General features: G+C 50.1%; 3 protein-coding genes across 4 annotated transcripts in view; all 3 read right to left on the reverse strand.

Moving 5' to 3' along the window:
* The window catches only part of LOC137796925 (MICOS complex subunit mic25a-like), a 42,007-nt gene extending 33,323 nt beyond the window's left edge, over nt 1-8,684 (reverse strand). Inside the window, 4 exon segments of the mRNA XM_068595185.1 lie at nt 6,911-7,067; nt 7,500-7,539; nt 7,874-7,940; nt 8,486-8,684. Coding sequence (XP_068451286.1) covers nt 6,911-7,067; nt 7,500-7,539; nt 7,874-7,940; nt 8,486-8,566 — 345 coding nt within the window. The 5' untranslated portion in view covers nt 8,567-8,684.
* Nucleotides 8,685-9,047: 363 nt separating this feature from the next.
* On the reverse strand, nt 9,048-13,797 carry tpra1 (transmembrane protein, adipocyte asscociated 1). The gene is made up of 11 exons (XM_068595274.1): nt 13,658-13,797; nt 12,888-13,071; nt 12,593-12,725; nt 12,277-12,363; nt 11,682-11,754; nt 11,511-11,590; nt 11,320-11,430; nt 11,169-11,229; nt 10,949-11,051; nt 10,750-10,830; nt 9,048-10,640 (listed from the first exon to the last, which is right to left on the reverse strand). The coding sequence occupies exons 2-11, from the start codon at nt 13,058-13,060 to the stop codon at nt 10,370-10,372; spliced, it is 1,173 nt and encodes a 390-aa protein (XP_068451375.1). The 5' UTR covers nt 13,061-13,071; nt 13,658-13,797; the 3' UTR covers nt 9,048-10,369.
* A 738-nt stretch (nt 13,798-14,535) lies between these two features.
* trim107 (tripartite motif containing 107) lies at nt 14,536-17,693 on the reverse strand. Of its 2 annotated transcripts, none has more exons than XM_068594701.1 (2): nt 17,640-17,693; nt 14,536-16,604 (listed from the first exon to the last, which is right to left on the reverse strand). In XM_068594701.1, exon 2 carries the CDS (start codon nt 16,567-16,569, stop codon nt 15,094-15,096), a length of 1,476 nt encoding a protein of 491 aa, XP_068450802.1. In that variant the 5' UTR covers nt 16,570-16,604; nt 17,640-17,693; the 3' UTR covers nt 14,536-15,093. The 2 variants fall into 2 exon arrangements, with proteins under 2 accessions (XP_068450802.1, XP_068450803.1); XM_068594702.1 differs by lacking the exon at nt 17,640-17,693 and adding an exon at nt 17,262-17,346.
* Nucleotides 17,694-17,817: the final 124 nt, after the last annotated feature.

Here is a 17,817-nt window from a genome sequence, read left to right on the forward strand (position 1 = left end):
TTTTGGTGGCAGGCCCTAAACTCAATATGTGTGTGTGTGTGTGTGTGTGTGTGTGTGTGTGTGTGGAACGCTCACAGAAGTGCGGAGGTCCCATTTCTATCGATGATCGGCCTTTGAAGTGAGGTGAAGGTTTGGTGTGGTGCAGATGCACACACACACACACACACACACACACACACACACACACACACACACACACAGAGACCCAGGTGAATATTATCACGACATCATCTTCACATTCACACACATGAAGCTGCCACAGCTCCTCATGAAAGTAAACACCACTATGTCCATATTTTAACGATGCATGCGTCCGCTCCATGAACAATAAACCAACAACTACAAACTAGTTCTGATGAGGTTCATCAGTTGCATCCTGGTCCTGAACGTGCAGAGATCACAGCTCCACGTCACACTTATCAGGTTATGATTCATGAAACGCTCACAGAGCAAGAGGAGCTCCGGCTGAGCTGCATGTTCAACGCATGACGACAACAACGCTACACAACGTGTTGTTAGAGGTGAAAAGAGGCGAATCATTTACCAGCCTGCTGAAATGAAGGAAGCGCTTCTGACCCCCGACTGAACGGTATCAACAGCATCGATTATCTACGCTCACCTGCACGTGTTGCTGTGAACCAGCAGAAGCACCATGATGGAGCTGTGTGTGTGTGTGTGTGTGTGTGTGTGTGAGAAGAAGTGACAGAAATGTGAGGAGACGAGACCTTTTGGTCTCTAACACCACCTCACGTGGTGAGATGCGCTTCCTCGGAAATCAATTATGTAAATACTGAATTATGCAAATTACACATTTGAATAAATCTGTGTGTTGTTGGAGGGGGGGGAGGGGGGTCACCATGAGGATTAGACTGGAGGACGTCTCCAGCAGACAGTCACACTCCTGATTTGTCTTTTTAATGAAGAGGAAAAGCAGAAAAACAAACAAAGAGAAGGAAGTGAGAGATAAATCACCGACAGTCTGTCGTTTCTCTACGGACACAAGCGACACCTTCATCATGTGTGCTAATAATAAATGTCATTGATACACCTTTCCCTCTGTGATCATCCTCCAGGGAAGACACAATGAACTGTGTGATGTTGCATCTCTTTCAAAAGAAGCTTCTATAACATGTAGAATAATGTAGAATAAAAAGACTCTGGGATCCTTAAACACGCCGTTATTGCGCAACATTACAGCCATAAAACATGTTTACCTCCAGAAATGATCCACGACCTTTTGGTTCATTGTTCCTCATCCTTCATGAACTTAATCAGCTCAGAGTTGGATTGTTTTCTGGATAAAAAAGGAGCATAAAATACTCAAAATGCACATCACACCTGAGTCACACCTGAGTCACACCTGAGTCACACCTGAGTCACTCAGGTGTGACTCAAAGTCGGTTGCGCTCACTGTTTGCTCATTAAATGTGTTCTAGTCACCACGAAGTTAAATGAATTAACGCTTCATCATCAGCCGTCTTTCACAGCGCAGACCGTCAGAGAGAGAGAGAGAGAGAGAGAGAGAGAGAGAGAGAGAGAGAGAGAGAGAGAGAGAGAGAGAGAGAGAGAGAGAGAGAGAGAGAGAGAGAGAGAGAGAGAGAGAGAGGGGGGGGGAAAAGGCAGAGATGGAAACAGGATGCAGAGAGAGGAAGAAGAGGAACGTCTGCTGCTGTGGAGAAAATAAAGGACGGTGCAAATGAGAGAAAACATCTCTCTCTCTCTCTCTCTCCCTCTCTCTCTCTCTCTCCCTCTCTCTCTCCTTCTCTCTCTCCCTCCCTCCCTCCCTCTCTCTCCATCCAGCAAAGTGTAACACACACCAAGATCTCACCTGCAGAGTTTAACTGTCTCCATCCTGTCGAGCGCAGAATGATGAACAGGTGACACGTCAGACACAACGACAGCTGTTCACTGACCTGCTCACCTCAACTTTAACCAAGAATATCTGCAGAATATCAGGATGCGTATGATCAGAATGTCTCTGCTGAGGTTTCTCTTCTTGAACCCAACAGGACTTCATCAGAACTTTCCCTCAGCCCTCTCTAAGGGTCAGAGGTCACCGGGCCGCACCAGGCGTTAGACGGGTTCACCGTGCACGAGCTCCCCTTACGTCACACCGCGAGGTTTCAAAAGCTCCTCAGAACGCTCTGCTCGTCAGCAATTACCGCCGCTGGAGGAGTGTGTGTACGTGTGTGTGTGTGTGTGTGTGTGTGTGTGTGTGTGTGTGTGTGTGTGAGAGCGTGCACAAAGGGCTTAGCTGCGTTAACATGCAGAAAAGATGTCGAGTCTGTGATTACGCTCGCTGATAAGAGGTTCAGCCGCGTGTGAACGTGTGCGTCTGAACCGCTGCATTGTTAGTTTCTACGGGAAGGAATACATATAATGTGTGTGTTCATATATGTGTGTGTGTGTGCACACACACATATGTCACACTTATTGACTCAGAGGCCGTCGCTACGGTGAAGCTCCACTCAACATACATCTCTCTCTCTCTCTCTCTCTCTCTCTCTGTGTCGCTTTATCTTTCTCCATTTCATTGATCCACCCTCCTCCTCCTCCTCCCTCCAGACTCCGGCTCCTCTTCACCGTCATGTCTTTGGCTAATGAGCAGCGTTAGCATGTAGCCGCCTGGCTGTCGGAGTCAGACGTGTGAATATATATCAGCACCTTCCAGAGTCTCGTCTCTCCGCTCCGATAGCTCGTCCCTGAGCGAGTTCCTCCGGCCCGATGCTGCTGCATGTCGCTGAAGAATCCCTCTTCAGCCCGGCTTCACGTGTGGGGACGATGTGCACATGCATGTGCACATGCAGGCGGAGTGACCTCCTTCCTCCCCATCTGAGTGAACCTGCACCACACGATGAACGGACATGGAGCGGCTGCACAGCGAGGCTTCTCCTTGTTGCGTTGCCGAGTGATTTGTGTTGCTTTGTAATCTGCTCTACGGTGACGTGCCGTCGTTTTAGATCCACGTTGTCCCGTCGGGTCAACAGGGGGAAGGAATCCATCCGGGTTGTTTTGGCACCGGCTGAATGCCGTTAATGCAGCGCGTCCATCTGGTGCGAGAGAGAGAACCCGGCAGCAGCTGAAGTGAAGACAGACCGAAGGGTCCACCGGCTGGTGGAGCGAGCACCGCGGTGGTGGTCGCATCGCTCTGATCGACTTCAAATACAAGGTTTCATTCATGATGAAGCCACAGAATCAATCATATGGAATGGAAATGAAAGGTGTGTCATACTGGAAGTTAGAGAAACTGTATTTGAGGATTATATTTCATCAAATACAAACGGAAGAGGGAGAGAGCAGGAGGCCTTCTGCTTAGTGAGAACATCTTGGCTAAATATTCAGTGCAAAACTCAACATTTCCATCCTGGTCGAGTGTCTTTTCCTGGTGTTTCAGCAGCAGAGCACACAAACGCACACAGACACACACACAGACACACACACACACTAAGGACAGGGACTGAGGGCTTGAAACGAGAGATGCACAATGAGGGAGTGGAGAAGGAATAACTGGCTGGAGAACCGGTCGCACATGTTGCTGTGCAGCGTTTTAAACACACACACGTGCATCAACGCTGCCATCTAGTGGCCGCTCACAGCAGGACAGCCTCGTCACGCCTCCACGTCCAGCCACAAGACAAACCAGTAACTCCACATCTGCAGCCACATGTGATGTGAGGGAGCAGAGAGGTCAATGGGAGGAAACCCCTCAAGCGGTGATGTCACACTGCAGCGAATCCCTCTGAAACCAGCACAGCTGATCGTTCACTGAGACGCAGGACGTGAATAAAACAACACAACTCGGCGTTCACAGGACCTCGCTCGTTACAGGAACGCGCCGCTGTGAGGAAGCAGGAACACACTTCAGCTCAGACTGCATCACACACAACATCCTCACGTCAAGATGTTCTTTACGGTTAAATAGACGACGTCGGCTTTTATTAATGCATCGAGCGCCGGTTCGGCTTCTTGCCACGTTTTCATTGTGGGAAATTTAAATGACGGAGAAAATACGGCGCCTGAAAGCAGCGTCCAGCGGTTACATGTGTTTCACTTCAATGAGGAGTGTGTGTCCCTCCTGGGGTTGAACACACCGCAGGAGAGGAAGATGACGCGTGAAGAATAACACATTTTCTACACGCAAATGAATATGAAAACTGCCTGCGGGGTTATTAAACGTCTCGCCTGGATAGAAGAGGAGGTTAGAGGGCATTCAGGAGACTCCTGCTGATGCAGACGTTCAAGATAAAAATGTAATACTAAAGCGTGCACGTCTGCGAGACAAAGAAACTCATTTCAACAAAGATGTGTTGGTTTGTACCACTTCATAGCGACTGCAGCAGCATGCAAATGATCCTGCAGCTTCTTCCCAATTGTGTTATTTACAGTCAAACACACGGGACGGTACGCTCTGATGCTGTGTTTGTAAACAGGAATGAAGGCAAATAAACAGACTAAAATTACATTATTGTAAAATATACTAAAATAACACAAACATTCACCCGCAAACAGGAAAGTCAATTCTTCTCACACACCTCAGAGCTTCTCACATTCAAGCTTAAAGCAGATGCGTCTGTGTGTGTGTGTGTGTGTGTGTGAGAGTGTGTGTGTGTGTGTGTGAGTGCCTGCGCATACTAATAGTATTTTGTTAGCAGCACGAGTGACACCTCTGAGGCGGAGAGGACGGCCGGGGGAGCACACACAGGAGGTGCTAATGAAAGGAAGGAGAGGTGGAAGTGTTGCGGTCTAAATGGAGACGCACAACAACAGAGGACGACACCGCCGAGTTGTAAACACCTCTTCAGAGGGAGGCGGGGGGGGGTTTGGTGTCACAGGGAAGGAGGGAACAAAGAGAAGACCCAGGAGCGCTCAACCTGCCACTTTGCTCTCTGTGCGTTGAATATCTCTGCAAACTTCACCAGCGTCACGGAGCGAAGGTGTCGGCGTCTTCGGCCACGGTTCCCGCTCATCTGACTCTGACTGCAGAAGTATGAATGCTGCTCCGGAGACAGGAAGTGAGAGCGACGCCGAGAGGAAACCAGAGACCGCGAGTATCGATGGATTATAGATCATCAATACAGTCAATGTGTCGTGTGAGAGAGGACCAAGCTAGCTGTAGCAACATGCTAACCGCTTTAAAACATGTATGAAATACATGTGTGTCTGCTTCAGTGCCTATGTATGTATGTATGTATGTATGTATGTATGTATGTATGTGTATATATACATACACACACACACACACACAGTCCCCACTGAGACGTGAGTAAATGGCTCGTGTGAGTGTTTGTGACAGGCAGCCTGAGGCGATGTGGGGATCAGGTCTCTGACAGGTGTTGCCTCTACACCCCCTCAATGCAACACACACACACACACACACACACACACACACACACACACACACACACACACACACACACACACACACACACACACACACACACACACACACACACACACACCACCTGCTGGGGGCCAGGAGTGCATGTGGGGGAATAGGCTGTTTGTTTTTTATAAAAATATATATATATATATATATATATATATATATATCGTGTTGTGACGGGGTCACAACAGTACGTGTGTGTGTGTGTGTGTGTGTCTCCTCTGGGATTAGGGCCGTCCCAGACTAGTGTGTGTGTAGTGTTTTATCGTGAGATGGGGAAGAGACTTTTCTATTTAAAGGCATCCAGCTGTGTTGTTGCTGTTGGAAACAGGATGATGGAGAGCTGAGAGACTCAAATACAAATGCTTTTTAAATCTTGAGCCTGCATAATAAATAATATCGAGGTTGTATTCTATATGATTTTATAACAAGCTCAGTGGGTTTCCTGCACTGTAATCATACTTATCTGTTATATTTGTGTATATTTTAAATTGTGCAAATAATCTAAACTAGTGCACACACTTTAACCTCTTCAGGGCAGAGACTCTGTCATCGAGGGTCCTCACAAACAAATAACCTGCAACAGCTGTGAGAACTGATTATAGATACTGAACTGAAGGACATGTTTTACATTTTATCTGAACGACAAAAAGAATATAACTTCAAGGTCAAACGGAGCGTGGATAAATAAAACTGATGAAACACTAACACTGTGACACTGAGCATGAGCACTTCAGTGTTACTAACAATAAAACACGCACAGAGAATCATATTCAGACATTTCTAATCACTTTTACTTGAATATTTGGTCCAGTGTGTTTATAAAAAGCGTCTGCTTCGCTCTCTGCGATAAAGAAACTGTGTTTTAAACGTCCTGATCCTTCAGCAGCGACTCAGTGAGGTGCAGTTCCAGCTCTGAGCAGCAGAGGGAGCTGTTGAGCTACACAAAGGAAATATACACTGTACTCATGTGCATCAGTACGACTTCACCTTTGGAGACACAATTTGATTTAGATGCATATATTTTATAAAATCTGAATGTTAAAAGTGTCACTGAGATATTAGTGTTTATGTCTTTATTGTAAATATTAATGTTTGTCTTAAGGACTCAACCTGTCTGAAGTCCACTAAACACTGACATGAGGAAACCAGACAAGTCGTTTTAAACTTTTAAATTAAAATAATTTTAAAATCTCTGCATAAAACAACAGAGAGTTTCAGCTTAAAAATGCAGAACTGTCTCACCAGGAGAGCTTTGTTGAAAACAGCCAGAATATGAAGGTTAAATTAATTTATGCTGCAGCTTCAGGAAAGGACCAAAGCAAATAAGAGCATCAAGATGAATCTGATGGAGTAGAAGTGGAAGGAGCGTCTTGTTGAAGTCACATGATCACATGGTCACATGGTCACATGGTCACAGCTGCTGTGTAACACAGATGTTCTGCTTCATTTTCCTGGATATCCCCCAAAGCGATGGATTCATTTCTACTTTCCACAATTGGAACGGACCCAGAAAACATCGCTCACCAGCATCTTTGCCTTTTCTTGCTCCTCGTGGGCTTTTCCTCTCTCCATGAGCAGCGCGGGGCTCAGCTCACCCGCGGGTGCTCCCGTCTCCATCTCCCTCTCCTTCTGGGCCAGCCGGGCCAGCTGCTCCTGCACCAGAGCCTGCTGACGCTCAAAGCTGCGTTGAAGGAAGACAAAGCACACGTTAACCTTCATCCATTCACCCAGTGAACGTGTTAAACATGAGAGGCACGAGCAAGAGATACGAGCTTCTGTTGCTGTACAAGAACAATTATAGCTAGAATATTAATATAAAATTAGGTTTTAGAGTGAAAAGAAACAGTTTTGTATTGAATCACACGACAAATACCAGTTGCACAAAAACCTAAAATACTCCAGTACACGCAGCAGCTGGTGTGTGTCCATAAACATTGCACACTGGCATCACGTGTGTGCTACTTCACACATCCTTCATGAGCCATTAGTGGCCTGCGTCAACACTCGGGGCCCAAATGTATTATGGGATGGCGTCTCATCCCCCAGTTAGCCAACACAGACTCACAGCGGGTCGTAACCACACGTCAGAGACCTCGACTTCATGACGACCTACTTTTTGCGGATTTCTTCCTGGACTTCTGTAGCGGAGGCTTCTGTTGGTTTTGGACCGGAAAATAAAATGAGATGATTATGAACACGATGAGCAACGTCAAGCAACACTTATTTAAGCAACACTTATTTAAGCAACACTTATTCAAGCAACACTTATTTAAGCAACGCAGAGCGGGACAGCTCCTGAAACACAGCGTCAACTCTCATGTCAGTCACTAAATGTCACAGTTTGTGTTTACTCGTCTGTCCTCTGTGTGAACCACCTGAACCGGTCACACAGCAACACGATGAGCTTGTACGAGGACGTGTCGCTGACACACTGGGCCCCCCACTGGGAGCTCTGGGACCAGTGGAAGCTCTGGGACTGGGACTTACTTGCAGGCGTCTTGGCGCTGTCGGACCCTGGAGACTCCCTCATGCGCCGCAGCACGTCCTCTGAGAGCTGCACAGGAATGTGAGCATTAACAGACGTGCACAGACACACACATGGAGGCCTCTTCTGACGTGACCTCTGACCTCCTGAAGACACACAACCTGCCTGCCCGGTGTGGTGAACACATGAATTTACTCTGCGACGTCACTGTTCTTAAAAGTGAAACACTGGAGCGACACACATGACGCGGTGATGAAAGTTAAACTGTCCAACATTATGTTTTGCAACACGCTGCAAATTGTCTGAAAGAGCTGACACCAGGCGCGCGCGCGTGAAAAGTCAATAAGGACTGCGTCACGTGACTTTAAGGGGACGCTCCACACGTCGTGACGTCGCTGACGGACCACCGTCACCGGGACCACCGGGAGGGGGGGGGGGGGTTCATGCGAGGACACGGGACCGGGCAGCCTTCCAGACCGCCGCAGAGACCACTACAGACCGCTTCAGAGACCACCGGACACCGCCACAGACCGCCACAGACCCCCGGACGCCGCGTCAGCGCGCCGCGCGCAACAGGACCTTCACAATGGTCAGAAACGCCAGCCCGCGTGTACCTTCACTCCTTCCACCAGCGTGACCTTCTCGTGCTCGTCCAGGCCGAAAGAGACTCTCCTCGTGCTGCCGTTGCCTCCCATGGCGGCGCCGGTGTGTCCCCGCGTGAAGGTGACGGCTCGCCGGGTGGCATGGACGGGACGGCGGCCGCCTGAGCAGCGAGCGCCGGTTGAAATGATCCAATAAAGGTCAAACTGGCGCTCCAGTATCGCGTCATCTCATTGGCTGGATCAAATAATTCGGACTCGTGACTCGCAGTCGCATGAATTAAAGGGGTCGATGGGAATTGTAGGAGAACCAGTGCGACTAATGTGATGCGTTTAAAGACCAACGCACAGAAACAGAGACGTTCAAGGAGCCAACAGCAGTGTGAGCGGCACACTGTGACGTCATGTTCAAGCACAACACACACAGGAAAGAGTCCACGCTTTATTCTGGAGGTCACACAGTACACGGCATTAATGTGGGCTGAATATTATACAATTAATGCACTTAAGAAGGCAAATGTACAGATCCGACAGCAACAGTGTGTGTGGAGAGAGAGAGAAAGAGAGAGAGAGAGAAAAGAGAGAGATAGAGAGAAAGAGAGAGAGAGAGAGAGCAGGAATCACCGCCACTCAAATGGGAATATATAATATTTCTAAGAGTCGGGCAAATACTGTCACGTCTCAAACACACGCTGCTTCTTCACGGCGTTTAAAGTGATGAAAAAATAAATGTTTCTCTGTGTTTTCTGCATCCAGGTCACCACGGTCTAGGAATACTGCGGAGCTTAAATCCAGTAATCCATTCACAGCAGACGTGTTGCATTCAGGGGGAAACGCGCGTCACGCGTCCTCAGCAGGAACAGGTCCGTGTGATGTGTGGCGGTCCATGAAGACTAAATATGACAATGTGGAAATACCAGGAGGTCTGGATTAACTGCTTTTCTGAGCCCAACAAAGGAAAAGGACTTTCTGTTGCACGTCTCAGACGCACCGGCAGCCTGAGCCGCTCTGAACGGTTAAACTCCACCAATACCTTCAATTTTATACTATAAAACTTAGCGATATTGTTTTTGTACCAGTTTCAGCACTTCTACGCCAAGATATTGGCATAAAACTAAAAGCTTTGCAGCAGCAAGCAGAGCTGAGCTCCAGCCGACGAGGAACGAGGGAATGTTGGATTTGGAATAAACACACAAAATAAAAAGATCGCTGTTGAAATCACACATTTTAAATGACTGAAGCTAACGCTAGCTTTCAGGAGCAGGAATGATCAAAGCAAAACTAAATGACAGACATAGTGAGCTGGCAGCCGAGACGCAGAGCCGCCGTCTGATTGGAGGAGAGCGGGAACGCCATGCCTGGACTACAGATGTTTATCTGTGACAGACATCACACTGCTTCCTATTTCATAAGACATGAGGATGAAGCCTCCCTCTGCAGACTGTCTCCTCCCAGGAGGAAGCAGACCAGGTCGCTGAGACGCCGCCGCTCAAAGCTTTCAGCTGGAATGTACAGACGTTGAGCTGGCAACAGAAGAAATTTAAAGACTCTGGGACTTAAAAATGGGGTTAAAACTTAAATATTGGGGACCGAGCGGTTGCTGCTCGATGCTGGAATGACGAGTCGGGAAGCTCCCGCATCCCAGAGCGCGGTGGACTGATCCCGTCCGGCGCCGCAGCGTCGCAGCGGCGTCGCAGCAGCGTCGCACTCTGGCAACAGTGTTGCAAAAGCAGTCGGTAAATCACAGTTTCCTTGCAGATGATTGGCCAGCAGAGGCATCTCCTCTCGCGTCGCAGCGAGGCCGGGATCACCCGTTCTGCGTCTTTCGTCCAGCCTGCGTCACACACGCACACCAACCCGAGTCCGGCTGCTCAGACGCTGGCGTCGCTGGCGCTCGGTTCAGGCGTTGACCGGCCTCCAGCGGTCAGCTTCCACGCTGTTGATGCTGCCCGACCCGTAGGGCCCGGACGCCACGTCGTCCAGGTACGCCCCCACCATGCGGGAGCTGCCGGGCCCGGAGCCGTCGATCTGGGTGGAGGAGTAGAACAGGCCCTGGTCGCCCGGCTCCTTACGGCCGAGGGTGGTGGCGGCGGTCGGGGGAAGGTGGACGTCGCTCTCGTCCGGCTCGTCCACCTGCGACTTGTAAGAGAACAGGATCTTGGGCTCTGAGCTGCGGGGGGGAAGAGGAAAGTAGTGAAACGGGGAAGAAAGCGAGGTCAACTGTGGTCGTGCAGACGTAAAGCAGTCGCTGATATAATCACACGGCTGCTTGTACGAACCCGAAGAAGCCCTTGAGGAATGTGACGTAGATGAGCGGGGAGAAGGTGGAGAAGTACAGGAAGGTGGTGACGTCCACGCAGCTGTTTCACAAAACACAAAGCAGAGACACGCCGCGTGAACCACCTCCAGCCACAAAGGGTTCAATCCAGAAGCAAAGCATGGGTTCAGTTCTCCTGGAGGCAGGAAGGAGCCACTGACCAGAGTCCCTCGATGATGCCGGCACACAGCAGGGCGCTGCCCAGGCCCTGCACCAGGTTCAGCAGGGACAGGATGGCGGCGTACACGTAGAAGCTCCTCTTAGCTGGACACAGGAAGTGCAACCATCATTCATTACGTCACCTGTGTGACATCACGCGGCGGCGTCTCTTAACCTCAAATCTCATTTCTGAGCGCTGCTGCAGTGAAAAGCAGAACTCACATGGAAGAGAGATCCTCTCCCTCACTGGAGTTTTAGGCAAGATCACAATCAAAGAGTACACCTGGAGAAAAGGATGACATCATCATCTGCTTCATTTACACGGCTTCTTTTGGAATAAGAGTTCTCAGTTTGGTTTCAACAGGCGACCGACCAGGAAGAAGAAGCAGGAGCTGGCCAACCAGAAGTGGCGTCCTCCGTGGCCGTAGATGTTGAAGTCCTCGGCGGACAGGTGGCTGTCTGGATACAGGATCTCCAGCGTGCCCTGGGACAAGAAACACATGGCGTCATTCAGCACCACAGCTTCCCCAAAGCGCCCCGCCGCCTCCTGAGACCGGGCGTTACCTGCGTGATGGAGTAGCCCAGAGCCAGCACGGCCGTGATGGCCAGCACTCGCTTGATGCTGGACTTGCTCTCCAGGTGACCTGACGGAGGAACAGACAGTTAACCGTTTGAACGAGACGCCGCTGGAACGCGGCGAGGACGCCAGGAGTGAAGCCAGCGCAGCAAACCCACCGAACGCCAGCCCCAGGATGACGACGCTGAGCTCGATCGCCAGCAGGAAGAAGCGTGTGATTTCCCACAGCACCTGAAGAGGCAGCAGACGTAATGAGCACCCGCTGCGTGTTGTGACATCACATCATGTGACCGCGCGCGTGTTTGTGTTCGACAGGGATCAGTCCGGTATGTCAGGAATGTCAGGAATGTTTCCTTCTGGACATGAAAGCCAAACAGAGTCCTGCTGAAGCTCCTCTCAGCACCTCTGGGTGCTCAACAGAAGAGCATATGGCGACAGCTACCAAAGCATTTATGCTCCGCAGCAGAAATCTGACATTTAATAACAGTGAATATTACAAATTAATTGACAGAGAAGACTGTTTGTAAGGACTTCATGACACAAACGCCTCCACACTGAGGTTCCTCCTGCGCTACAGTAAAGATGGCCGCCTCGTGAGGAGGACACTGATTTATGTTTAATCCAAATTGATCTTAATTATTTGCTAAAAAAACATTATTTCTTGTTGTTTGAACTGTGAGTAAACTGTTAAATTCTTCACAGTCCCAGAAATTGTTCCCAAAAGGTGGACGTGTGTTTATTCCTCCTCCGTACTTTATCGATGATGGTCGCAGCACTGGAGGCGCTGACGGTCATGGACACCACGGCCCGGGTGATCCCCACCGCCGCCACCACGATCACCTAACACACACACACACACACACACACACACACACACACACACACACACACAGAGGAAAACAAGCTGTCAGAGTCGTCTTCTCCATGAAACACGTCTCCACAGCTCTGTGGTTATTTGAAAGGAGCACCAGGAGCACCGCCCCTTCATCTTCAGGTGGAGGTCTGGATCACTCTTCATCATGAGGTTCACGATAATGACTGCGCTTCCTCCTGCTGCTTCTGGTCGTACCAGCAAGTAGAAGGTAACGAAGATGGGGCTGGAGGTGAGTCTGATCTTGGCCCTGGCCGAGGGAAGCTTCCACATCAGGAACACGAAGAAGGCCACATTGGGCACGAGCAGCAAGATGTCCCAGAACCGCACCCTGATGGAGAGAGAGAGAGAGAGAGAGAGAGAGAGAGAGAGAGAGAGAGAGAGAGAGAGAGAGAGAGAGAGACACATGTTGGGTCAGCAGCAGCAGTGCATTTAGGATTCATTACACCGTCACGCATCAGAAGTAAAGAACGTTCTCGTTGAAGTCTTTTACCTGGAGTCTCCGATGTCCTCGTACAAAACCTGCAGGCATTTGTGCGGCTTGGAGATGTTGGCCTCGGTGTCGGGTTGCCAGGTTGGGAACGTTGACGCGTTCTCCAGGGGTGTCGGTGAAACGCTGCCATTGTATTGAGCAAACCTCACCACAGCGGTCACTGCGGGGAGCATGGTGTCCAACTCTGAGAGAGAGAGAGAGAGAGAGAGAGAGAGAGAGAGAGAGAGAGAGAGAGAGAGAGAGAGAGAGAGCTCAAGTTGTAAAGTGGGTTATGGGGACGATGCTGGATCCTCTGAGGCCTGATGGCAGGAACCCATGAGCAAGGCCTCGCTCGTTTGTCACGTGACTAGAGTAGAACACTGGAGAAGTTCAGGTGCTGTTCCGCGCGCGTCACAGAGGCGTTGCGGCTGCTTTCCGCGCGTAAACACGCACATTGTGGAGCGGGAGCGACTGCTGTGCTCCCCTCGGAGCCCCTGACGGTACACCGGACTCGTGCGCGGTAATCCCGTCTCGGCAGCGGGGGGACGCGGCTCGGTGCCCGGCCCGCGGCTCCCCGCTGCGGCGACGCGCCGCGCGTAACCGAACCCACCCCGACACGGACCAACACGGAGAGACGACGCAGCGAACCGGGAACACACCGCAGGGACGCTTACGGGGATTCACGGCTCTTCTTCCGGTTTGTAGAAGCCGACTGGCTCACGGGAGCCTCCACACAAACGCGACGGCCGCTCCAGCTGGTAAACACGCTCATGAATGATTACACAACTTACCGGGTCAGCAGCCTCGCGCTCACGGGTACAGGTGCTTCTAGAAATACTATGACGTCAGCTCACGCGCGCTGGTATCGATCAGTGAATCGATCGCCGATACAGTACATGGCTGCAGGGAGAGTTTCCTGAACACATTTCCCCCAACGAGGTCAGCTGACTCTCAGCAAACAAGCGGGCCAAGTCTCGCGAGATGTCCTGTGACGTGTTTTGTTTTCGTTTCTGCAGAAGAGGCTGTGGCTGTTTCTTCTCTTTTTGTAAAATACACGTTACGAATCATCTGCTGAAGGTTATTTACTGTTTTATTTATTTGTTGCTTATTTATTAAACCGGTTTCTTTTTTGCTGTTTCTTGTTTTGACTTTGCTCTCTGATGTCATCCCGGAAACGTCCCACTGCGGGACTAAGACTGGAGTGTTTTAACTCATCTTTTATGTAATAATAGGAATTTGATGGATATTATCAAGCTTGAAATATAAAAGAGGTTTTTCACGTCAGTTGGAAAAACAAAGGTGCAAATGTGAGGAAACGCTGAAGTATTTTCTAATGTAGGTTTAAGTCCTTTTTGCCCCAAATCAAATCGTAAATCCTTTTAATTAAAATAACTGTCACTGTCAGAAATGTCTCTATTTTAGAGCTAAAAAAATTCAATTATGGCAAAGTCTTTGTTTCTATATGAAGTCTGTGAGAGGTGCACTTTCTTTTCTAAACAAAATCTCACAACAAAAATATTGTGGCTGAACTCAAACACAATGAAAGTAACAAGTCTGTTGGTTTTAATCCATCTGAGACACGTTGTGAAAGTACAATCTTTTTTTGACTCAGCAAGATGCAGAACAATAAATACACATCATCATCTCAGACTCGAGCACTTGATCTGTGTAAAACAAAAAGCTGTTGATGCTGCAAATGATGAAAACTGCTGCTGGACGAGTCAGGAAGCGTCCTGGTTCAAGAGCACGTTGAGCACAATCCTTTCTGTAACTTGAATGTTTTCCAGGTTTTAATTCACCTGGTGCAAAAAAACATGACCTATTAAAATAAAGTTTTTCTATGTTTTTTGTTTTAAATGCACAGCACTTTGAGCGACGTGTATGAAATGTGCAATATAAATAAAGATTATTATTAATATTCCATTCATTTTGAGCCGGACACTAGAACAGAACGGAGCCACGAGAGTCTGCTGTGAAGAGTTTATCAGATGGAAATATTAAAACATTACACACAATATCTGGCACATTATGATGAAACTATGTTTCAGGCAACAAGTAATTCAGTCGCATTCAGGTTTATTATTCCTATAAAGAGTCAAATAACCACTCAAAGCTTTCAAAAAGTCAGTGTCTTCTATCAAGACTTAAAATCATCATACAAACCAGGTGAAACATATTATTCTGCTTCTCTTCCCGCATCACATTCACTGATGACATAAAGTTCTGCTTATGAGTGAACGGTGACGCGGCCCTTGGCGCTCCCTGACATCATCCTGTAGGCGAGGTGCACGGGCTCAGTCAGCCTGGCCTTGAACGTGTACACGTGGCTCGTCCCGCTGACGGCGCTCACGTTGTAGAAGCTCAGCCGGTGGGTCTTGAAGCTCAGTCGGACCTGCAGCCGGCAGGACACCGTGGTCTTCTTCAGCGGCACGTCGTGGCCGCGCTCGAAGGCCGTCAGCTGGTTGTTGAACCACATCAGGCACCAGGAGCAGCGGCTGCTCTCCAGAGCCGAGGGCAGCCCGCTGCGCGCCAGCGCCGCGCTGTAGCACACGCCGAAGATCCACGGGGAACCTTCCAGCTCCGCCTCCCAGCGGTGCTCCCCTTCGTGGAAGCTCTGGGAGCTGAGCACCTGCAGGAAGTTGGTGAACCTCCGAGGAGAGGTCGGGTAGGGCTGTTTGGCGGCGCTGAACGTCACCGTCTTCAAGTCCCCCGAGAGGACGAGGTTCGGGTGGGCCGTTTCGGGGTCAAAGGTCACCTCGGAGGGGTTGAGGGCGTTTCGGAGGGAGCGCTGGATCTCCCCAGACCTCTCCCTGAACTCGCCGTTCATCCTCTCCAGCTCGGGGCAGGCGCGCGCCGGGTCGAGTTTCGGCTCGGCGCGGTCGTCCTCGTCCCCGGCGGGCGCGGCCAGCAGCTCCGCGATGTGCGGCTGGAGAGTGCGGAGCTCGTCCCTGAACGCGGCCTCGTCGTCCTCGGTCAGGAGGGACTCCGCCCTGAGCATCGCTCGCCTCAGCCGCTTCGTCAGCTCGGCGGCTTCGGCGACCCGAGCGGCGCCGCTGGCCTCGCCCGGGCGCAGCTCCTGGTCGATCAGCCGCAGCACCTGCGCGGCGTAGCTCTGCGACAGCTCGGCCATCTGCCGCAAGAGTCCTTGCGCTTTGGCCCTCAGCTGACCGTTAGCGGCGGTCACCTCGACGTCGCGCTCTTTCTCCTTCCTCAGCGCGCTCTCGGCCATCTCCAGCTTCAGGCTCAGCTCTGTGACTTGAGACGCCATTCTGAATTTAGGTTCAGCCATTTTCAGCTCGCCTTGCTCTCGATCCAAAGGCGAGGGCGGCTCTGTGGATCCGAGGCTCGGTCCGGCTGCGTCCCGGTGCTGTTGTGTGTGTGATTCTGCTGTTACGCAGCCGTCGGCCCCCCTGAGCGCCGCGTGGCCCTCGTCAGAGGCGTGGCCGGTGGAAGCCACTTCCCCAGCGGCGGCGGCTCTGTAGGTCTCGACCATGCTGCTCATCCTGAGGCTCTTCACCAGGGCGCTGGTGCCCGGGTACTCCGCCTGGCACTCGGGGCAGCTGTGCTGGTCCAGGCCTTCTCCCATGGTCTGCAGGCAGGCCAAGCAATAGACGTGACCGCAGGGGAGAGACGCCGGCTCTGAGAAGAGCTGCAAGCAGATGGGGCAGGAGAGCGCCAGCGCCAAGGCGTCCGGATGCTCCATGATGAAACGCTGCTTCAGCCTCACGTCGTGACGGTCTGCAGGGCAGAGGAAGCAAGGAGAGACTCAAGGAAACGAGGACAGCTCATCAGCTACACTCGGCTGACTTACTGGAGACTTTCTGTGTGACGACTTCATCACACGTGGAAATGATTTATGGTCAAAAATAATACAATAAAATGTAGTAAAAAATATAAACACATCTGGGTCATAGTTCCCTCTTCGTAAGAAAGTTATAAACACCAAATACGGTCATCTTGCGTTCAATATATGTATATTACATATCATACACATACATGTATACATATATACACACATACTTTGTGTTATTGTGTATAATAAACTCAAATCCAGTGTGTAAAGTGTTGTTGTGTTTCTTCTCGTCCTGAATGTAATCTGCTGCAGACTGAACATCACATATTATTTATATTTTCATACTAACACACAACATCACATGTTAGTTATATATTTAATACATATATAACTAACATGTGATGTTGTGTATTAATATAAATGTTATTTATACTAACACACAACCTTACATCTTAGTTATATATTAGTTATATTAACACATATTACATGTTAGTTATATATTCATATTAACACACAACATGACATGTTAGTTATATATTAGTTATATTAACACACAACCTTACATGTTAGTTATATATTAGTTATATATATAAACACAACACCTGAACGCAGGTGGATGCTGCTCGCAGGTGTCAGACTCCGGAAGTGACCAACGCGCAGCGTGACGCAGCGCAGCGCGAGCAACGTGCTCTCTAAACACCGACACAAAGACAACCAGTGGAGAAAAGACTCGGACCAGCGTTCCCAGTAACGTCTGCTGGGAACGGGAACCTCTCACTGGTGAAGGAGACGTGTAACTGGTCCTGAGAGACGCACGAGGCGTTGCTTAAGTTTCGATTTCCATCGAGCAGGAAGTCTGAGTTTCTGTTGCTTCCGTGTAATAAAGCTGCCCACGCGCTGCTCTGCTGTACATGACGTCACATCGAGGCGCGTGCTCGTGGTTCCCCGCGTGCAGGTGGTCGTTCAGCTGGGACACTCACCTGTTCCGTCCTCCAACCGGACACACTGGAGACTCGACCCGCCTCGGCAGCGCCGCGTCCCGCTGAGCTCGGTGAGATCATCGTCTCCACGTGACCTTTGACCTGCTGTGTCACGGGCACGGGCACGCCCCCAGCGCTCTGTTGTCTTGTTGCTCAGTAATAACGCAGGAGAAGGCTC

The sequence above is a fragment of the Clinocottus analis genome, unplaced genomic scaffold (assembly GCF_023055335.1).
Source record: "Clinocottus analis isolate CAN_PGR_092001 unplaced genomic scaffold, fCliAna1.0.p SCAF_3, whole genome shotgun sequence".
Lineage (NCBI taxonomy): Eukaryota > Metazoa > Chordata > Actinopteri > Perciformes > Cottidae > Clinocottus > Clinocottus analis.

What these genes read in the sequence shown, in the direction of transcription:
- tpra1 (XM_068595274.1), bottom strand. Translation starts at nt 13,060, where the DNA reads ATGCTCCCCGCAGTGACCGCTGTGGTGAGGTTTGCTCAATACAATGGC. An exon ending in GAGGACATCGGAGACTCCAG is followed by an intron (nt 12,726 to 12,887) that starts GTAAAAGACTTC and finishes TCTCTCCATCAG; the next exon opens with GGTGCGGTTCTGGGACATCT. An exon ending in TGGGCTACTCCATCACGCAG is followed by an intron (nt 11,431 to 11,510) that starts GTAACGCCCGGT and finishes TTCTTGTCCCAG; the next exon opens with GGCACGCTGGAGATCCTGTA.
- trim107 (XM_068594701.1), bottom strand. Translation starts at nt 16,569, where the DNA reads ATGGAGCATCCGGACGCCTTGGCGCTGGCGCTCTCCTGCCCCATCTGC.